A 17,966-nucleotide genomic window follows, 5' to 3' on the forward strand; every position below is an offset into this window, starting at 1 on the left:
TAAAGCCTAAACGAAATGAGAAATTGTTTTCCTACACACAAAAGGAGGATAATATGGTTGTGGCTTTCCCCCAGTGTATGGTGTTGCCGCAGGTTTAGACATACCAATAATAGGATAAGGAGGATGAATAGATGGAGGTGCTGGTGGAACACCTGGTACGGTGGTGTTGCACCAGGACTTGTACTAACGGATTGGCTATGTTGCTTTTGAGCTCATGGTCACCTCCCCTTCGTACTTTGCCGTTGGCTCCTTCATGCATTGAAGTCGACCCTCCTGCGATGTCCATTTGGTTGCTAAGAAACGAAAAATAAATAAAAGAAAAATTACAGGGTATATTTTCTTGGTTTGCAACCCTCAAAACAAAAGAAGTCCAAGGAGGTATTTGACACAACAATTTGTAGGATTAATCTTACCAAGAATCCATGGGCCAAGAAGGTATCGTCCCTCATCCTTGAAGCAACAGTAGTTAACAAAAGGTTTGACATGTTCTTTCAAGTCATCTTGAACCCTTTCTCTGAAGAAAGAAGTGGGAAAAAAAGAATCAAACAAGAAGATTCATGAGAACAACAATTTTCACCCTCCCCTATTTGGTTGCTGAGAAACAAAGAAAACAAAACCAAACAAGTTTTCTTTTTCTTGAACCCCAAAATTTGAGACCATGCAGCTGTATTCAAACATTTGGTTCCCCCCGATTCCCTACTCTTTCTTACCAACCAAACACGACCCTAGCCTTGTAACTTGTTGATTGTTATTCATGGTGAGATACCGTACAAAAGGATGGATTTTCTCCCAACTTGAGAGATGGGTGAATAAAGCAGTATACCAACAAACCAAGAAAGGCATGCATTCAGTATCAAAAAGATTACGAAGAAAGAAAAGAAAAGAAAAATCAAGAAAGAACTGAAGATTCTTCTTATTTGCGTAACCCTTACGATTGCATGGGCCTGAAGAGGTTGAAGTTGGAAATTGCGATACTTCAAGTTGTCTTTAATGGCCATGCATTCAGCCGCTACCACCATGAAGTGTTCGTGGGGATTGGTGCAAAGGATGGAAATTCATCTTCTCTCTCTCTCACTAGTTATCCTGAATTTGGCTTCTCTGTACTTGTGAGTCTTCTGTTGAAGATTGCAGTGACCAACCAAATATTGCCACGTCCACAATCTTTTTTTTAATCAAAATTGTATATGACAAAATGTATTAAAGTAAATTTAAAATGGTATTATAAGTGGTTCTAACATTTAATTTGCTTTATTTCTTTTTTCTATTTTATATAACAGTTTTGATATTGTGGATGAGTGCAAAAATTGATCATCTACTTTTTAAAATTTCTGTATTTTTTTAATTAAAATGGTATTTAAGAATAATTTTAAATTAATCAAATTAGCAAAATATTTTATCATTCTCATCGAGGGTAGATAAATCATCTACATCCAAAATAGTTTTAAATTGATATATCAATTGATCAACTTTCAATACTTAAACACAAATTTTTACATTTTTTAAATGATCATCACATAGGGTTTATCTTAATATTTAAGTCATTCTCTTCCAAATGTGGATGAGTGCATGATATGACAATAATCATGTAAAACTAAAGTTCAAAAGGTACTAGACAAACGGTTGAAGTTCTAGAATTTGGTAAAACTTTGTATTTAAACATTAGAAAATATTTATAATTTTCCACTCATTTTTTTTATCCATTCTACTCTTTTACATGGGATATTTTATTCTTATACTAAGATATAGTATATGCATATCCTTGTAGTTATAAATTTATTTTTTTATATACTCATTTTGTAAAATAAATTTATTTATTATAAATTAAATTTGTGATTAAAACAAAAAAAAACTAAAAAAATATTTATAAAATGATATTAATATACGATATATAAATTATTTTTATATATTGAATAGCATAATATAAAAAATTTATTTATAAAATTTAAATATTTTAATCATGAATATTGTTAAATATAACAAAAATTTTAATATTTAAAAATAGAAAATATCATAATGTGATAGAAATTTTTATTTTAAACATTCAAAAAATATATATTTCATATTATTTTTTATTTATTTTATAAATCACATATAAGTATAATATAACATAAAATATCTCATTATCTATGCTACTTTAAAATATTATATTAATAGGATATGTATGGATATATATATATCATATCCTATCTTATCTTCAACTAACCATAACCTAATATTCTTCTTTATCCTATCTTATCTTCAACTAACTATAACCTAATTTTCTTCTTTATTGCATATATTCAGTGATAGAGCAGGACCTCAAGGTTTAGGTCGTCCTCCTATTGGAAATACATGTTGACCACGAATGCTTCCGCATGCCCAACGGGACTTGCACCAGTCACTGCCACAAAGAGATCAAGCTCTCGACGAGTGCTTCAACCTGGTGCCAGATGAATGCATGGCCATTGAAAACCACCGGGAGAATCGGAGTTTCCAGCTTGATTCCCTTCACGTCCATGCAATCATAAAGGCTTCACTTTTCTCTTTTTTATTTTCGTTCTTAATAATCACAAAGATTCTGGCATGCATCTTTTGGTTTCTTGGTTTCTTTGCATACTGCTTTATTCATCCAACCCTCAAATTACGAGAAAAACAGTCCATTTGTGCGGTATCTTGCCATGAATAACTATGATAGCTTCATGTGGACGGTTGACACTCCACCCAGTATCTTACAAGGCTAAAGGGTCTTGTTTGGTTGGGGAGAAAGTGTAGGGAAATGGAAGGAACCAAAATCTTTGAACACTGCATGGTCTCAAATTTTGGGGTTCTTCAAGAATAAGATAACTTGTTTGGTTCTGTTTTTTCTTGGTTTTGTATGGAACGAAATAGAGGAGTGAGAAAATTGCTGTTCTCAGTAATGTTCTTGTTTGATTTTTGATGTTCTTCCACTTCTTTGTACAGGGAAAGCTAGATGGTTTGAAACGTAAATGCATGTGATCAGAATTAAAAAGATTATTAAAAAAGAAAAGAAAAAACAAGAAGAGTAAAGATTGTTCTTCTTATAGGTTAATGGACGTGAAGATCATCAAGTTGGAAATTTGAGATTCACCTGTTTTCAACGGCCATATATTCTTCTGAAACCGTGTTGCAATGTTAGTTGACAGCTTGATCTTTCTGTGTCAGTGGCGATGGGCGCAAGTCCATCTCTTCGGTGATCTTGATCTTGGTATTTGGTTCTCAAGAAAACTTACGGTTGAAAATCATTCTAAATATATAGACGGCCAAGTCGGCGGGAAATTCACCTCAGTCTGGCTTCTATCTGGTGAGTAACCAAATTATACATGTCAAATTATTTGATCAAATTATACATGTCACAAAGTGTATCAAAGTGTATAGCTCTGCTTCTTAGCAAAATATATATGAAAAAACTTTGGGCTGTTTGACTGTGTTTTCTTCTCATTGTTCTTAAATACTATTTTTAATTTTAAAAACAGAAAACATTAATGTTTTGGTGTTTTATAAAAATAAGGGCAAGTTTGGTTGCTATTTTTAAAAATTGTTCTAGAAAATAGCTTTTAAAAATAACTTTTAAGAATAGTTTTTAGTGTTTTCAAAAATAAAATTGCCTTTAGAAACTGAATTTTGAAAAATAGTTTTTGTTCTTCAAAACAAAAAATAAATAAATAACATTTTTGGTTGAGTTAAGAAAAAAAGTTTTTTAGAATAAGGAAAACAAAAAACATGTTTGAACAATGTAATGTATTAATTATTTTGGTTCGTTCACAATCAACACCCAAATTTTTTATGTTCTCCATTCCTTTGGCATCATGACATTTTCTGATCATATACTTTTGCATGTGAATTCATCCATTGTGGGTTTCCTTAAATCTCAATGTCTCCGTACAAAATGGATTGGAACCCATTGCTCAATTCTCCAATAATCTCATTTTATGACCACTACCCTACACCTAGATGGTAAAAACAAGCTCAAAGATCTACCCATCATAATACTAGTACAGTATGTTGCCATTGATTTATATTCTCCATTCAAGTCTCTCTTCTCCTTCACCCCAAGCACCCATCATCTCCGATATTCTTTTCTCTAAGGCAATGTGTTACAACTTACATGCAGCAACCTAGATATATAAATGGTTATTTTGTCAACCCCTTTGCACAAAGGCCTTGAATCACCTCTCGTTGCTAATCTTTAGAAGACAATGAAGGATCTAACGCAATAAATATACATAAAAAGAATAAGGTAAATCAAAAGACAAAAGGACAAACCACACACAAAAATAAAACTAGGCACTGCATACATGCTTTAGGCCGGAGCATAAATTCAATGTCGATCAACCAAAACTTAGACCCATCTGCCCATCCATTGCTTCACCCCAAGCCATTAGCATGATTTATGAATCTTCTCCATTTCTCTTGTTATAGAGAGAGAGAGAGAGAGAGCTCTACTTCCATAAATTCAAAAGTTCTCATATAGATATGGTAATCACGTTTCCCCAACAAATTTCTCGGATCTACCAAAAAAAGAAAACTTCAATATATATGAATTTCGTGGAGCTGACCTTCGTCTCGTGCTGTTGGAATGGGAAGCACTGAGAACGGAAAGTGAGAACAGAATAGGGAAAGTGAGAACAGGGAGAACAACAGCTGGAAAACATGGAGAGCAAGATTGTTGTTTTTGTTCTCTAAACAATTGAAAAAACAAGGAAAACAAGTTTTTGTGTTCTCTGAAAAGAATATTGATAACAAAAATAACTCCTTTTGTCAAATGTGTTTTTTAGTATTTTTTATTTTCAAGAAAAAAAAAAAGTTCTTGAAAACAACTAAACAACATCTAAAATTATTTCACCAGTTGTTTTTAACAATAAAAATAAATAAATTATTTAGATAAATTATTTTTAAAATAATTTTTCTATTTTGATTTTATAAAAACATTGTAAATTTAATTTATATAATATTAATTAATTTAATTCAAATATTATTAAAAATAAAAATAGATTTGTAATTATGAATAAATTAAAATTAAATATTTTTTTTAATAAAATTCATGCTTTTAGTAGGAGTAGAAGTTAGTGATTTTTATAAGAGAAAAATTTTATAGCATCAAATGTCATACCAAAATTTTATATAATGGTAACATGATTAAGCTTCTAATTTGAGAATTTTAGAAGATTTGTTTTGAGGTATCATCCTTCTTATAATAATTTACTTTTATATTAATCTTCATGTAGTAATTTATTGGTTTATGAATTTTTTTTCTTTCACAATGATATTTTTTCAATTTTGTCACTAGGTAAGTAGATTATAAATTATGTTTTACTTAATTTATAGTTTAAATTATTTAATGGATATTTTAATTTTTAAAAATAATTTAGAATTCAAATTAAAAAAACTGATCCATTTAATTATAATTAAATCAAAATATTTTAAAATATTATGTTCGTAATTGATTATTAAATGTGTACATACAATGAAATTTTGACTTCTTTAAAAAAATTGAATTTGATTTGGTATTCATTTTAAATAAAATATTATTAATAATTGATATGTTTTAAATTATTACATTTTTAAGAAAAAAAAATTACAAAAGATGTTAATATTCATATATTTCTAACATATACTAAATAGTACTATTATATATATAATTTATTATTTTATTATAATATTATTATTCATATTTTATTAAAAATTATTTATTTTTAAATTACAAAACTATTTTTTATTTTTAATAATATTGGCACTAAATTTAATTAATATTATATAAATTGAACTGATAATCCTTTTATAAAATTAAAATAGAAAAATTATTTTAAAATTCATTTATCTAAATACATTTTTTATTTTTTATTTTTTATTATTAAAAACAATATGCCAAAAAGCAATATAAGTTGAAACGTGTTTTTAGTGTAAATTCAATTTTATTTTTTTTAACATGTATCATTGATATGAAAAATATAAAAAATCTCTCTTTAATAAATACTTTTCAAAGTGACAAAAAGTGGCCATAGATTTACAGATCGTTTTGTACCGATCACCACTCCCACAGAAAGCTCATGCTGTCCACGAACATTTCAACCAGGTATTAGCTGAATGCATGCCCATTGAAAACCACCAGGAGAATCGCAATTTCCAACTGGCAGATCATCACGTCAATGCAATCATAAAGGTTACGCCAATAAGATGAACAGTCTTTACTTTTCTGTTTTTTCTGTTCCTTTTCAATAATCTTTTTAATTATGAATGCATGCATTTCTTGGTTTCTTGGTATACTGCTTTATTCATCCATCCCTCAAATTGCGAGAAAATCAGTCCATTTGTGCGTTATCTTGCCATGAATAACTATGATAGCTTCATGTGGACGGTTGACACTCCACCCAGTATGTCACAAGGCTAAAGGGTCTTGTTTGGTTGGAGAGAAAGTGTTGGGAAATGGAAGGAACCAAAATCTTTGAACACGGCATGGTCTCAAATTTTGGGGGTTCCTCAAGAATAAGATTACTTGTTTGGTTCTGTTTTTTCTTCGTTTTCTGTGGAATCAAATAGAGGAGGTGAAAAATTCTGTTCTCAGTAATATTCTTGTTTGATTTTTTATGTTCTTTCACTTCTTTGTACAGAGAAAGCTGGACAATATTGTGAAAGGAAATCTCAAACCTTTTGCTATCTGCTGTCTGAAAAATATTGCTTCCAAGGATGAGGGACAACACCTTTTTGGTAAGATTAATTCTACAAATTCTGATAAGTTACTCGGAAATTAAACCAGTAATTAGTCTCTTTATTCGTCTATAGTTTTTCTTCCCACTTTTCTTTTCCATGATCTTGCAGAGAAAATGGAGAAAAGTTGGGTTTTAATTAGATTTTAAGGTTTGAGATTTTTTTTTGTGCCCTACATTTTTTAATCAATAAAGAGTTTGATTATAGTGGCAGATATGGAGTTCAGTATGTTCAGGCCATCCAAAGTAACACCATCACTGCTTCGTGGTGCCCAAACCTTTGCTTTCTGGGTTGCAAACCAAGAAAATATAATCTTTAGGTTTCTTTTCTTTTCTCAGTAACCAAATGGACATTGCAGGAGGGTGGACATCAATGCATGAAGGAGCTAGTGGCAAAGTATAAAGGGGAGGTGGTTATGGGCCCAGAAGCACAAAAACCAGACAGACCACCTGGTCCTCTTGGCAGTACACCACCACCTAGTCGTCCTGCTGGCAGCGCACCACCACCCGGTCCTCCTGGAAGCGCACCACCCCCTAGTCCTGCTGTCATCGGACCAGCAACGGATCCCCCTGGCAGTGCACCACCACCTGGTCCTCCTGGAAGTGCACCACCACCTGGTCCTCCTGGAAGTGCACCACCACCTAGTCCTGTTGGCAGCACACCACCACCCAGTCCTCCTGGAACCACACCGCCACTTAGTCCTGCTGTCAGCGGACCATCAACTGATCCCCATGGCAGCGCACCACCAACTGATCCTCCTGGGAGCGCTGCACCACCACCTGGTAGTCCCGGTTCACCACCACTTGGTCTTCCTCCAAGACCACCTCGTCGTACTAGTGCAGCAACACCCGGTAATCTTATGCCTAGACCACATGGTCGTCCACTTGGTTTTCCACATAGACGTGGTGGTTCTGGTCCCTCACGACTTGGTCTTCCGCTTAGACCACCCCGTAATCCTGGTGGTCCTGGGGCACCACCACCAGATCTTCCGCCGCTACCTCCAGCTATTCATCTTCCCCCTCCGCCTAGATCTCCACCTTATCCTATTATTTGTATGACTACACCTCTACCAACACTATACATTGGGGAAAAGCCACCACCATATTATCCACCAAAATCAACTGCACCAAACAGTGGCGGAGCATCAAGCTCAGGGACAAAAGGAGAGAGTCAAGGAGCATTAAGCTCAGAGACAACGGGAGGGAGTGAAGGAACATCAAGCTCTGTCACACAGAGTTCATCAAGCGAGGGAGATAAAGGCTGCTTTCCCATTCCTAAGGAGCCGGGCTGCTGCATACTCTAGACTGCTTGTTACTCGTCAATGTTTCAAACCCCCTTTTACAGTGGACTTTGTTTTTAGATGAAATGATTGAATATATAGCATGGTCAGACTTGTGTAGGAAAACAATTCCTTCTTATTTCTTTTGAATAACTGTGTACATGAATGTATAGAAACTAAATACAATAAAAAAAATTACCCATATATTCAGCGTCAGTAAATCTTGAAATAAACCGTGGTCAAGGTTTACACGAATAGTATACATACTCTAGGACCAGGCTGAACTGCAAATTGAAATTAAAGATTCAGAGTTTCAATCACAGTGCTGTCTGGAAAACATTCATTCAATCATAAGCAACTGAAAACCACTTGAGCTCATAAGTCCCCGTTTTCTATGCACCCAAACAAATAAGTGGCCTAATGTTCATATTTTAGATTCAAAAAACTACGAAAATTGTCACCCAAGGAAAGTAATTTTCAACACATGTAGCACATTCCAGTCCCGGATGATTTTGAAACCTAGATACTGCCTTTGAGTAGACACCAACCAGGACACTCAGTTATCAACATTTATGCAATATTTGCTCCCACTTTACAATATACCATTTCAATTGATGATCCGGCAAAATGTTGATCAAATCTGGTCAGACAGAAACAAGTAATGGGTACAAAATTTTTCATGAATGACATTCCGGCCTTTTTTAAGTTGTTATTCCCACAATTTAATTAAAAAAGAATTCAGAAATAGTCATAAGCCCAAAAAACCATGACCCTATTTCCAGAGAACTGCATTTTAAGAAACTCATAAGTACTGCAAAGCAAAGGGTAAAGAGTTTTATCACACCACCCGGCCAGTGCTGTCTTCAGTCATTCTACAGGCAACAACCATAAGCAAGTACCACTGAGATTCCAGAAACTCACAGCATCTTGCAAATGTCGACAATCTTTCATGTCACTCAACTGCTCAGTCTCTCAAAGAAATATAAATATCCCATATCCTTGGGGGGATTAATAGAAGCCCCAACCTTGTCATCGTTGAAAATAACCCACCTTCCATCCTTGTATATATGAGCAACATAGTGACCACACTGGGTTGAGGTTCCAATGTGGCTCACTAGCCCAATAAGTCGGTATCCTGCATAGGAAAGCATAGCAATTGGATTATAATAGGTTGGGTGAAAACAAGAACATAATTTTAATAGGCTCTTTTCTATGAAATATTGAAATATCTCTATGCCATCATGTCATACAGCCCCTTATTAACAGTATTTCAGAATCATAATAGCAATTATATCATTCATAACTGAAGAAACATGCATTAAAACTGTCTTCATAAATTATTTCTTCCAAATCAAAATATAAAATTGAATTTATTAAATTAAATCAGAAGTAAAAGAAAAGACGAATTCAGTAATGCCACAACATAAGCCAATTTGTCATGGATGGGTCTAAAGTGGATATCCAAGTAAGAAATTATCATAATTTTACCAACATAGTGTGGAAGAATAGATATTATCACAACAATATTTTGAAAAAATAAAAACAAATAAAAGTTTCAGTGAAATGGTCTCCTCTGAGGACTATAATCACATCCTCCAAGGTTCACTAAAATTTAATCCTCTCAATGATGACTATATTCATATCACCACACATCAATGACTAACAACAAAAAACTGAGAAAAACCAAATCAACAACCAAAAATTTAATATCAGGCCAGGGTGAACATCATTTCCACATGATATAAACAGCTAGATTCAAGGAAATCCTAAAAAATAGAATGTTCCTGCTACCATATTTGATTCTTGACTTTTCTTTTTTTACCTCTTCCACATCGATAAACAAGAAGCTAAATGCAGCTGCATTACCATGTAGTTGTAAAATCATCAAACGCATGTACATGTATGAAACAAAACAATAACAGAAGGGTATATAAGAAACTAACTTCCTCCTCCATCAGGCAATCCAGCATCAGCAGTAGGAGTACTGCTTGTTGTAGCATCCATATCTGATGAACTAGCAGCATCAGGATTGCTAAATATCCAATCAGTTGCTTTCTCAATATCACCACCCTGCCAATCCCCAAAAGTCAGGCAAATCCCATAACCTACCACAAGAAAATTGACACATGACGTTCATATCCCCAAAAGAAACTAAGGTACTGAAATTTTACCGATGCTCTCAATGCCCTCCGAGAAATGTCTTCCTGAAAACCAAATGAAATCAGAGTATCAACTTTTGATTGGTCCACAAATGACAAGGCCTCAGCATTTTCTGCCTCTTGAGAAATGGGAAAATCTATATCTGGAAAAAAAAAAAGTGTCCGTCAGTATCATTCCCCTCAGTCTACCATAAACAAATCAAGTTATTCACAATCTTCGAGGCACGAGCTTCCTAAGTATTTGCCTTCTGCTAAAGCAAATATCTGTTGCAACTGTTTGATTTGCAATACCTGGATCATCCATGTGTGATAGCAACCAATTCATCGCCTCTTCCACTCCAGCATTAGACGTGTTAATAGCAGCTTTCTGGCAATGAAGATGGTTAAATCCCATTGACACAAGTTGAGCAACTATCTCCTCATTGGCCAAGAGCTTTTCTGACTCCACCTTACCCTCATCAACTGCACAGAAAAAATAACAAATGCCAAATAATAAGCGTAGTATTAATCGTCAATCACAATTTTCCAATATACAACCATGGGATAGTGTCAGAATTATCAAGATGCAACAGAGGCAGATGAGGCAAGTCTCATAGTTATTGAGATATCTGTAGCAAAACAATTATTTTAAAGACATAATATTTTTTTTTTTTTTTTGTTTTTTTGATAAGTAAAAGCAATTATATAAAGAAAGCCTGAAGTACACCTAACAGTATACACGGAGTATACAAGGCAACTAGGCCAAAGGGAGAGAAAAAACAAAAAAACCCTTACTTACAACCCAACCAATCAATGAAATCGAAAATGGACCATGAAGCACAATTTACATAATATTAATCAGCCAATGTCCCATAAAGCAGTTCTACACTAAATAAATGAACTCCATTTCCTCAATTCTCAGAAATCTAGAATCTTTTATGGACAAAGTAACAATTTTATTGCGCTGGAAGCAGAATAGTTTGCAAGTATTCCGGAAAAATTCCAGGATCAACTTAACCACATACATCAGTTCCATAACATGAACTTTATTTATTTGGTATTTATTACAAAGAAATTATACTTTGTCTTGTATTAGATAAAAGTAAGGATCTGTACAAATGGATAAGGGATGAGAAATCCCTAAAAAAAGAAAGAAAAATTCCTTCTCTACCCCCATCTCCTACCATGAACCCAATTCATTTGCCAAAATTGTCAATCCTGCCTCCGATATCCTTCCCAACACCTACCCCAGAGGAGATCTCCTCACTTCATTAGTCCTTTACCTACCCCTTGCCAGCCTAAGTTTCCAAGTTCCAAGCTACTGCATCCATATGCAAACACTCTCGTCCAGCTGCAAATCTCCATAACACTTAGCATTGAAAAGAGATTGATTCAATTTCACCAGTGGTCTTAACCCCAAATCCCACTTTGCTCCAAGGGCAAACTAAGAAGGCATCAGGATTGTATGATGAAATAAAGTATGCAGACAAACTTGGTAGGCCGCTTATGTTAATTGAGATTTTCCCTCCTAAGAGGCACACTCTATTCCTTGCACTTGGTCCATTATCTAATATCTACTACCTCTAGCACCAAATCCCAGTTTACCTTATCCATAGAAGTACTGGCCTAAAACGTCAACTGTTAACATGAACAGTAATCACATTTCCCAGAGAGAATATAGAAGTAAAAATAGAGAAAGCAGGGAAGAGTATTTATGACGAGAATTTTTTTTTTGAAAAGTTGCTCAAGAATCATCCAAATTATGGCTTAGACACTTGTTACTATCAACTCATTCATCATTTGAATGATTAAGAAAAACCAGATTAGTTGCTTTATATCAGACCCATTAGCAAGACTCATAGATGACATATGTTACGGATGCAATTAAACTAATTCATCAATTTCAAAGATTAAAAAAACCACATTATTTTCTTTATATTGGGTCCAGAAGCAAGAGTCACAGACAAGTGCAAGTCTCTCAGTACTCTGGTCAGAGTGATAAAAAATGTTTATCAAGGTTAATCATAGACAAGTATAACCAATAATTCACAGTATTATCTAGATGGCCTGAGGTATGGCTTGGGCAGAAAGAGTTTGTGATGCATATAAGAGAGGACCAGGTTTACATGTACCCAAAAAACAAAAAACAAAAAAAAAAGAAGATAGAGAGAGAGAGAGAGAGAGAGAGAGCAAAACACAAAAGACAGAAAAGAAGAAAGAGTATTCATCAAATGGGAAAAAATAAAAGCCCTGCATCTAACTACTACATTTTCGAACTCCAGTTATTGCATAAGGTTCTTCAGCAATCAAAATTACTAATTTGGCACAATTTACAAGGTTTACACATACCAACTAGGAAAATTAAAAAAAATACATAATCTATGTTATGGAAAAGCAAATGCACATATGATGTTTTATGTGAACTGGATTTAGTTAGGAATTTGGCAATAGTAGACAATAAGACATACCAGCCTCTGGTAATAGCTCTTCCCCAGGCTGAATGCCCCTGCTACGCATGTGACTAATATCAATGATATCAGGAACATCTATGTAGACATCTGGACAGTCAAATATGATAAAAACGTAGTAATAATTAATAATTGCACATTTCAAGTAAAACAAAAGTAATAATGTTAAAAAAATTGCTTTGCAAGGAGGCAAATAAAGGCACATGAAAGATACCAAGCTTTTTTGGCACCCAGCCTTCCTCCATAACAAATTTCCGCATGTGCAACACCAAATAATCAGGAAATGAAGTTAGACCAGCAGTCCTGCATGGAGAAAATTTTAAAAAAAAAAAAAATTGGTAATAATAGAAAAACCAACCAAAATCACACTGGGGGTGGAGTGGGGTTGGGCAGTGGTGTTAAAAATGAGCATTTAATTTCCAACACCATCATTGAGAAATTAAGAGTACTATTAAGTTCCTCAAAAAAAAAATCCATTCAATTATAGCTTAATTTTTCTCAAATCTTTCCAACAATGGCCAGCATAACAGGTGAGCCACCAACTTGAGAGCTGATATTAGACAAGTTGGTGAAACAATCCCTATTCAGGCCTAATAAGTAAGTCAGTTCTGTCCATGTTCGTTTTTTAATAAATTTAAAAATAAAAACGAAGGAGAAGAAGAAAAAGGAAGAAGAAGAGACACCAATATATCTATCAATAAAAAAAAATGAAAAATGAAAAACAGTTGCAGATATGTGTAGAACATGAAATTAAAATTCAAAATATAGAAACATCATAAAAACGTACTTGACTGCGGTTGTTTTAGTCTTCAAGGCAGTGCTGTAAAAACCATGAACCTCCTCTGGAGCTGAAAAGCTTGCTAGGCAAGCTTCAAGAGGCACCCTTGGACGAACGATTTCATCACCAGATCTGCTAGAACTAGATATGCTTAGCAATAAATGTGTAATAGAACTAGATGTGCTTATTTTAGTGCCTCTAGATGTGCTTCTTTGGGTCGCTATTTTAGCGCCTCTTCATAATACAATTCTTTTGCTTATTTATCAAAAAATAAAAATAAAAAATAGAACTAGATGTGCTTAATAAGAAGTGTAAATAATAGAAACAAAAACTTGAGCCCATCTGAACTCACACTTCTTTCCCCTCTGCTTTCTTTTCTGCCTTCAGTTTGTTAAAGGCTTCTAGCTGATCTGGATTCTCAAACATTAGAATCATCAGAAAATAATGCTAGACATGTGAACCAACATTGAAAATTGCAAAAACTTACCTTTATTAGTAGCTTCATGCAGTGGAATATTTAGAGAAAGAATATAATCCCCCCTTCTATTATAAGCAACCTTTCCGGATGGACAAAAAAGTCGCTCCTCAATACCAAACTTGAAGCTCCTTGAGGGATCCAATTCAGGGTGCCCAGCATTAACTCGTTCAACTTGGTCAAGCAAATGCAGAAAGAATTCTAAGGCATCCTAGAGATAAGTTGGTGTCAAGTATTTATGTAAGATATAAAAGATGAATAACAAGAACAAAGGCAATAATAATAATAGAACTGGAGTAGATTGGTAACAGTTATATGTAAAAGTGTCACCTGGATTGTCCTTCACTAAGCCAGACCACATATGGCCTTGCATTAAGCCTAGGTAAGCGGCTGTACCTATGCAGCCACCAGCTAAGCCTCTGGTTGGTATGGGCTTTTTGTTACCAAACAGCTCTTCTCAAGGATCCAAACCTCTTTTTAAAAAGAGAAGTAACTGTTTGCAGAGTTAAATAAGTGTGTTTGTACAATTTAAGAAGCTATTTTGAGCTTCTTTGAGAAGCTCAAATTTCAGACTTTGAGAAGTCCGAAATTTGAGCTTAAGCGGAACACTCTAGATGTGCATTAATAATTTTTTAATTTTTATTTATCACCTTTAACTAATTTCTTAAATCCCTTATATGCATTTCAAAACAAACCCCAAATACAGCATGTGTTCATCATGCCTCTCCTTTCACCTATCATTAGTGAGATTTTGGAAGGATAAGTGGTATAGAGACGAGCCATTTTTTGTCTCCTTTCCCGCCGGATTTGCCCTAGCCATTTCTAAGGATGCATGGTTGGCGGACATGTGGAGCTCAACAGTCAAAGGGGGTGGCACTCGCTTCTCTAGGTCGTTTAATGATTAGGAGGTGGAAAGTGTGGAACACTTTCTATTGAACCTTCAAGCAAAAAGGGTGTATAAAGATGAGGAAGATAGGGCGATTCGGATGGTTTCAAAGAGTGGAAAGTTTTCGATCAAATTCCTCTATTTAGTTTTGGAGCCCAGCGTTATTGTTCCCGGGGAGCATCATTTGGAGTTCTTGCATGCTACCCAAGGTGGCTTTTTTTGCTTGGGAGGTGACTTAAGGAAAAGCCTTTAACTTTGGATCATGTCCAGAGGAGGGGGTTTTCTTTGGAAAATAGATATTTTCTTTGCCACTCTGAAGAAGAAATCATTGATCACATTCTTCTCCATTGTGCAAAAGCAGGGATTCTTTGACAGCTGCTTTTTACTCTCTATGGAGAGTCTTGGGTTCTTTCCTCTTCAGTTAAAGAGACACTCCTTGGATGGCATGGGTCCTTTTTCAGTAAAGGTCACAAAATGCCTTCAAAGGCTACCCCTTTATGTATCTTTTGGAATGTTGGGATCGAAAGGAACATGCTTGCTTTTGATAATGTGGAGTTATTGGTCCAAAGATTAAAAAACTCTTTTGTTTGTAATTTGTGGTCTTGGACTAGGGTGTTTGTAGATGTGGGCCCTACTTCTCTTATTAGCTTTATCAATTGGCAAGGTTCTAAATGAAGGCAAGTGAAGTTTTTTGTTCTCTCCCTCCCCCACTTGGTTAAGCATTTTGGCAGTCAATATATACTTCTTGTATAATTTGGGATGTTGTTTAGTCATTTCCTTATAATATATACTCTTTGTTTTACCTATCAAAAAAATAAATGAATAAACAAATAAACAATCAATATTTTGTTATATAATTTTTTTTTTTTTAGTTTGTTAAATTAACAAGTATTTTCCCTGTTTTATGTACTAAATTTTTGTTTTGTTCACAATGTCCCAAATATGCCATACATTTTTAAGATAAAACTATATTTAAAAATAATTTATATTAAACATAGTAAGCAACATATTTATGAAACAATTAATATATCATCAAATATTTATGCATGAAAAATCTATTGCATGTATTTGCTAATAATCAAGCACTACTAAAAGCACTTTTATTGTTATGTGCTGCCAAACGATCTATTCAATCTTAAGAGCACTAATTTAACTGATAGCCAAACACCTAACAGCATTTTTATAACAGTGGGATTGGGTTAGCCAAACACCAAACAATTAAAAGTTCCTTTTTGTATAACTATTGGGGTTGGGTCAGATTGTACATTGGGATGGATCTACTTTGTTAGATTTTGTGGACTGGGGCTCTTTGTAGGAGGCGGTTGCTGGTTTTTGTGTAGTCATGCCTTCTTTTTTTATTATTGTTATGTATACGTCGTGTATACTTTTTAAATATTAATACAATCTGCATTTACCTATAAAAAAAAAAAAGCATTTTAATAACAGTACTTCTTTAAAAATTCTAACAGAAGATCCAGAGGCAAAAGCTCTCCTTCCAATAGTTTGTACCAAAGGGACCCTGAATTAGACCAGCTGCAGCCCACATTAGACCTTTGGTAGGTATTTTAAATCAATGGTACCAAGGGAAAAGCTGATCAGCAATAAAACATGTGCCTAGAGATGTCACCAGCCAGCATGGATACTGAACAACTCTGTGTAGACATGCCTCACAATAATAGTCTGCAACCTCATGACTAGATAGTTCTCAGCAAGAATATTGTACAACCACAGACCGGACTGCGATTCTTAAGTCAGAGAACTTTCCAGGCACTATTGTTAAATAATTTCAAGAATCCAATGGAACTGGCAATTGGAAGATGAACAATCATTTGATGATACATTAATTTCACCAAATAGATTGATTAGCTTTCCCGGGCATGTTGTCCTCGCTTTGGGCTTGGACCCTTTTATATTATTGTGCTTATAAAAAAGACATTTAGTAGGGGGTGGTATTGGATGATGATGATGACCCTAATTTCTTCTGGGAAGACACTTCACTGTGGAACAAAGGCTTTGTATTGTTGGTTTCCAACGTTTAGATTTGATAATGTGCTAAAATCAACTATGTCACAAGGACATGGATGCAAGCTACGTTGCATAGGATTGCGTTCTTAATAACTCGTCTCGACGTGTAGACTAATATGCTAAAACAGAGAGAACGAATAATCAGTTAGAAATCAACCAAAAAGCAAAGATATCCTTGATAAGAACTCTATCTCTCTCATTCTTGCTCTCTCTATTTTAGGCAAAGATTAAATACATAAAAAAAAAAGCACCTAAGAAAGTGGGGCACAACCCATGCAACTAACCATATCTTAGGAGCTACCAACACAATCAAAGAAGTCAAGAATGGAACCAACATTAACATCTGACTCTACAGTAGACCAAGAGAACAAAGCATTTGCAAAGAGATTCTCCAATAACACTTCCAAGCACTCCATGTTGTCAAAACACCGCCTATTACATTCCCTTTAAATGAACCAGAAAAGCCATCTGACAAAACCTATTTCTCCCCTTCCTGGCATGGTGCTTGTGCCATCCAAAAAATAACTCCTTAAGTGAACAAGGAAGCACTCATGAGACCAAAATAAAGAAAACACAAGAACCATAAATTGTGAATTTTTAATGGGTAAAAACCATAAATTGTGAATTACCCTACAATGAATTAAAATATGATTAGCCAACTCTAAACCTTTCTTGCAAAGGAAAACCCAAATCACTAATGACTGAAAACTCTTTTCATAAGTTCACCTAACGAATTTTCTCCCACACCACTTCCCAAGCATAGAAATTGACTCTACAAGGTGCCAGTGAGACCCAAACATCCTGAGCAAGGAAAAAAAAAAAAAGCTTGCTCACCCTAGCTCAACCAAACTATATAAGGATTTGATTGAAAAATTGTCAATCTTAGTTAGTCTCCACCTTTTCCCCCTTTTTTTTCTCTATATCTATCTTTTCTCTCCCATCCCTAAATACAAACATAGAAGTGCACATTCCAACAAACTCTTCTCTATCTTCAATATTACCACCCATTAAGGAAGTTGAAAGTTAAAAAGAAATCAATTAAAAATCAAATACCATAAATGAAGAAAAATAGTGTATCTATGCAAGATCCCATACCCATATTCATACCATATGATATCATGTCAACACAAGTAAATTGATGAGTCCAGGTAACTAAGGGTACTAGTATCCAAAATGGAAATGGGGTTTCTAACATGTCAATGTTAATGAAGA

General features: G+C 34.4%; 2 protein-coding genes across 2 annotated transcripts in view; one reads left to right on the top strand and one right to left on the bottom strand.

Moving 5' to 3' along the window:
• The first annotated feature begins 938 nt into the window (after nt 1-938).
• On the top strand, nt 939-8,008 carry LOC104877569 (uncharacterized). Its single transcript, XM_059735532.1, has 3 exons — nt 939-1,106; nt 6,609-6,705; nt 7,044-8,008. Exons 1-3 carry the CDS (start codon nt 939-941, stop codon nt 8,006-8,008), a joined length of 1,230 nt encoding a protein of 409 aa, XP_059591515.1.
• Nucleotides 8,009-8,575: 567 nt separating this feature from the next.
• Nucleotides 8,576-17,966, bottom strand: part of LOC100264052 (ubiquitin carboxyl-terminal hydrolase 14) — a 37,769-nt gene continuing 28,378 nt past the window's right edge. The window contains exons 12-20 of the mRNA XM_010645966.3: nt 13,856-14,054; nt 13,721-13,778; nt 13,378-13,500; nt 12,805-12,893; nt 12,591-12,680; nt 10,435-10,605; nt 10,156-10,286; nt 9,928-10,054; nt 8,576-9,119 (exon numbers count right to left, since the gene is read on the bottom strand). Coding sequence (XP_010644268.1) covers nt 8,941-9,119; nt 9,928-10,054; nt 10,156-10,286; nt 10,435-10,605; nt 12,591-12,680; nt 12,805-12,893; nt 13,378-13,500; nt 13,721-13,778; nt 13,856-14,054 — 1,167 coding nt within the window. The 3' untranslated portion in view covers nt 8,576-8,940. The remainder of the gene's footprint in view (nt 9,120-9,927; nt 10,055-10,155; nt 10,287-10,434; nt 10,606-12,590; nt 12,681-12,804; nt 12,894-13,377; nt 13,501-13,720; nt 13,779-13,855; nt 14,055-17,966) is intronic.

The sequence above is a fragment of the Vitis vinifera genome, chromosome 19 (assembly GCF_030704535.1).
Source record: "Vitis vinifera cultivar Pinot Noir 40024 chromosome 19, ASM3070453v1".
In the NCBI taxonomy this organism is placed as follows: Eukaryota; Viridiplantae; Streptophyta; class Magnoliopsida; order Vitales; family Vitaceae; genus Vitis; species Vitis vinifera.

Coding starts and splice junctions, on each gene's coding strand:
- LOC104877569 (XM_059735532.1), top strand. CDS start 939: ATGGGCCTGAAGAGGTTGAAGTTGGAAATTGCGATACTTCAAGTTGTC. Junction 1,107..6,608: donor AATTTGGCTTCTCTGTACTT/GTGAGTCTTCTG, acceptor TTCTTTGTACAG/AGAAAGCTGGACAATATTGT. Junction 6,706..7,043: donor TGAGGGACAACACCTTTTTG/GTAAGATTAATT, acceptor TTCTTTTCTCAG/TAACCAAATGGACATTGCAG.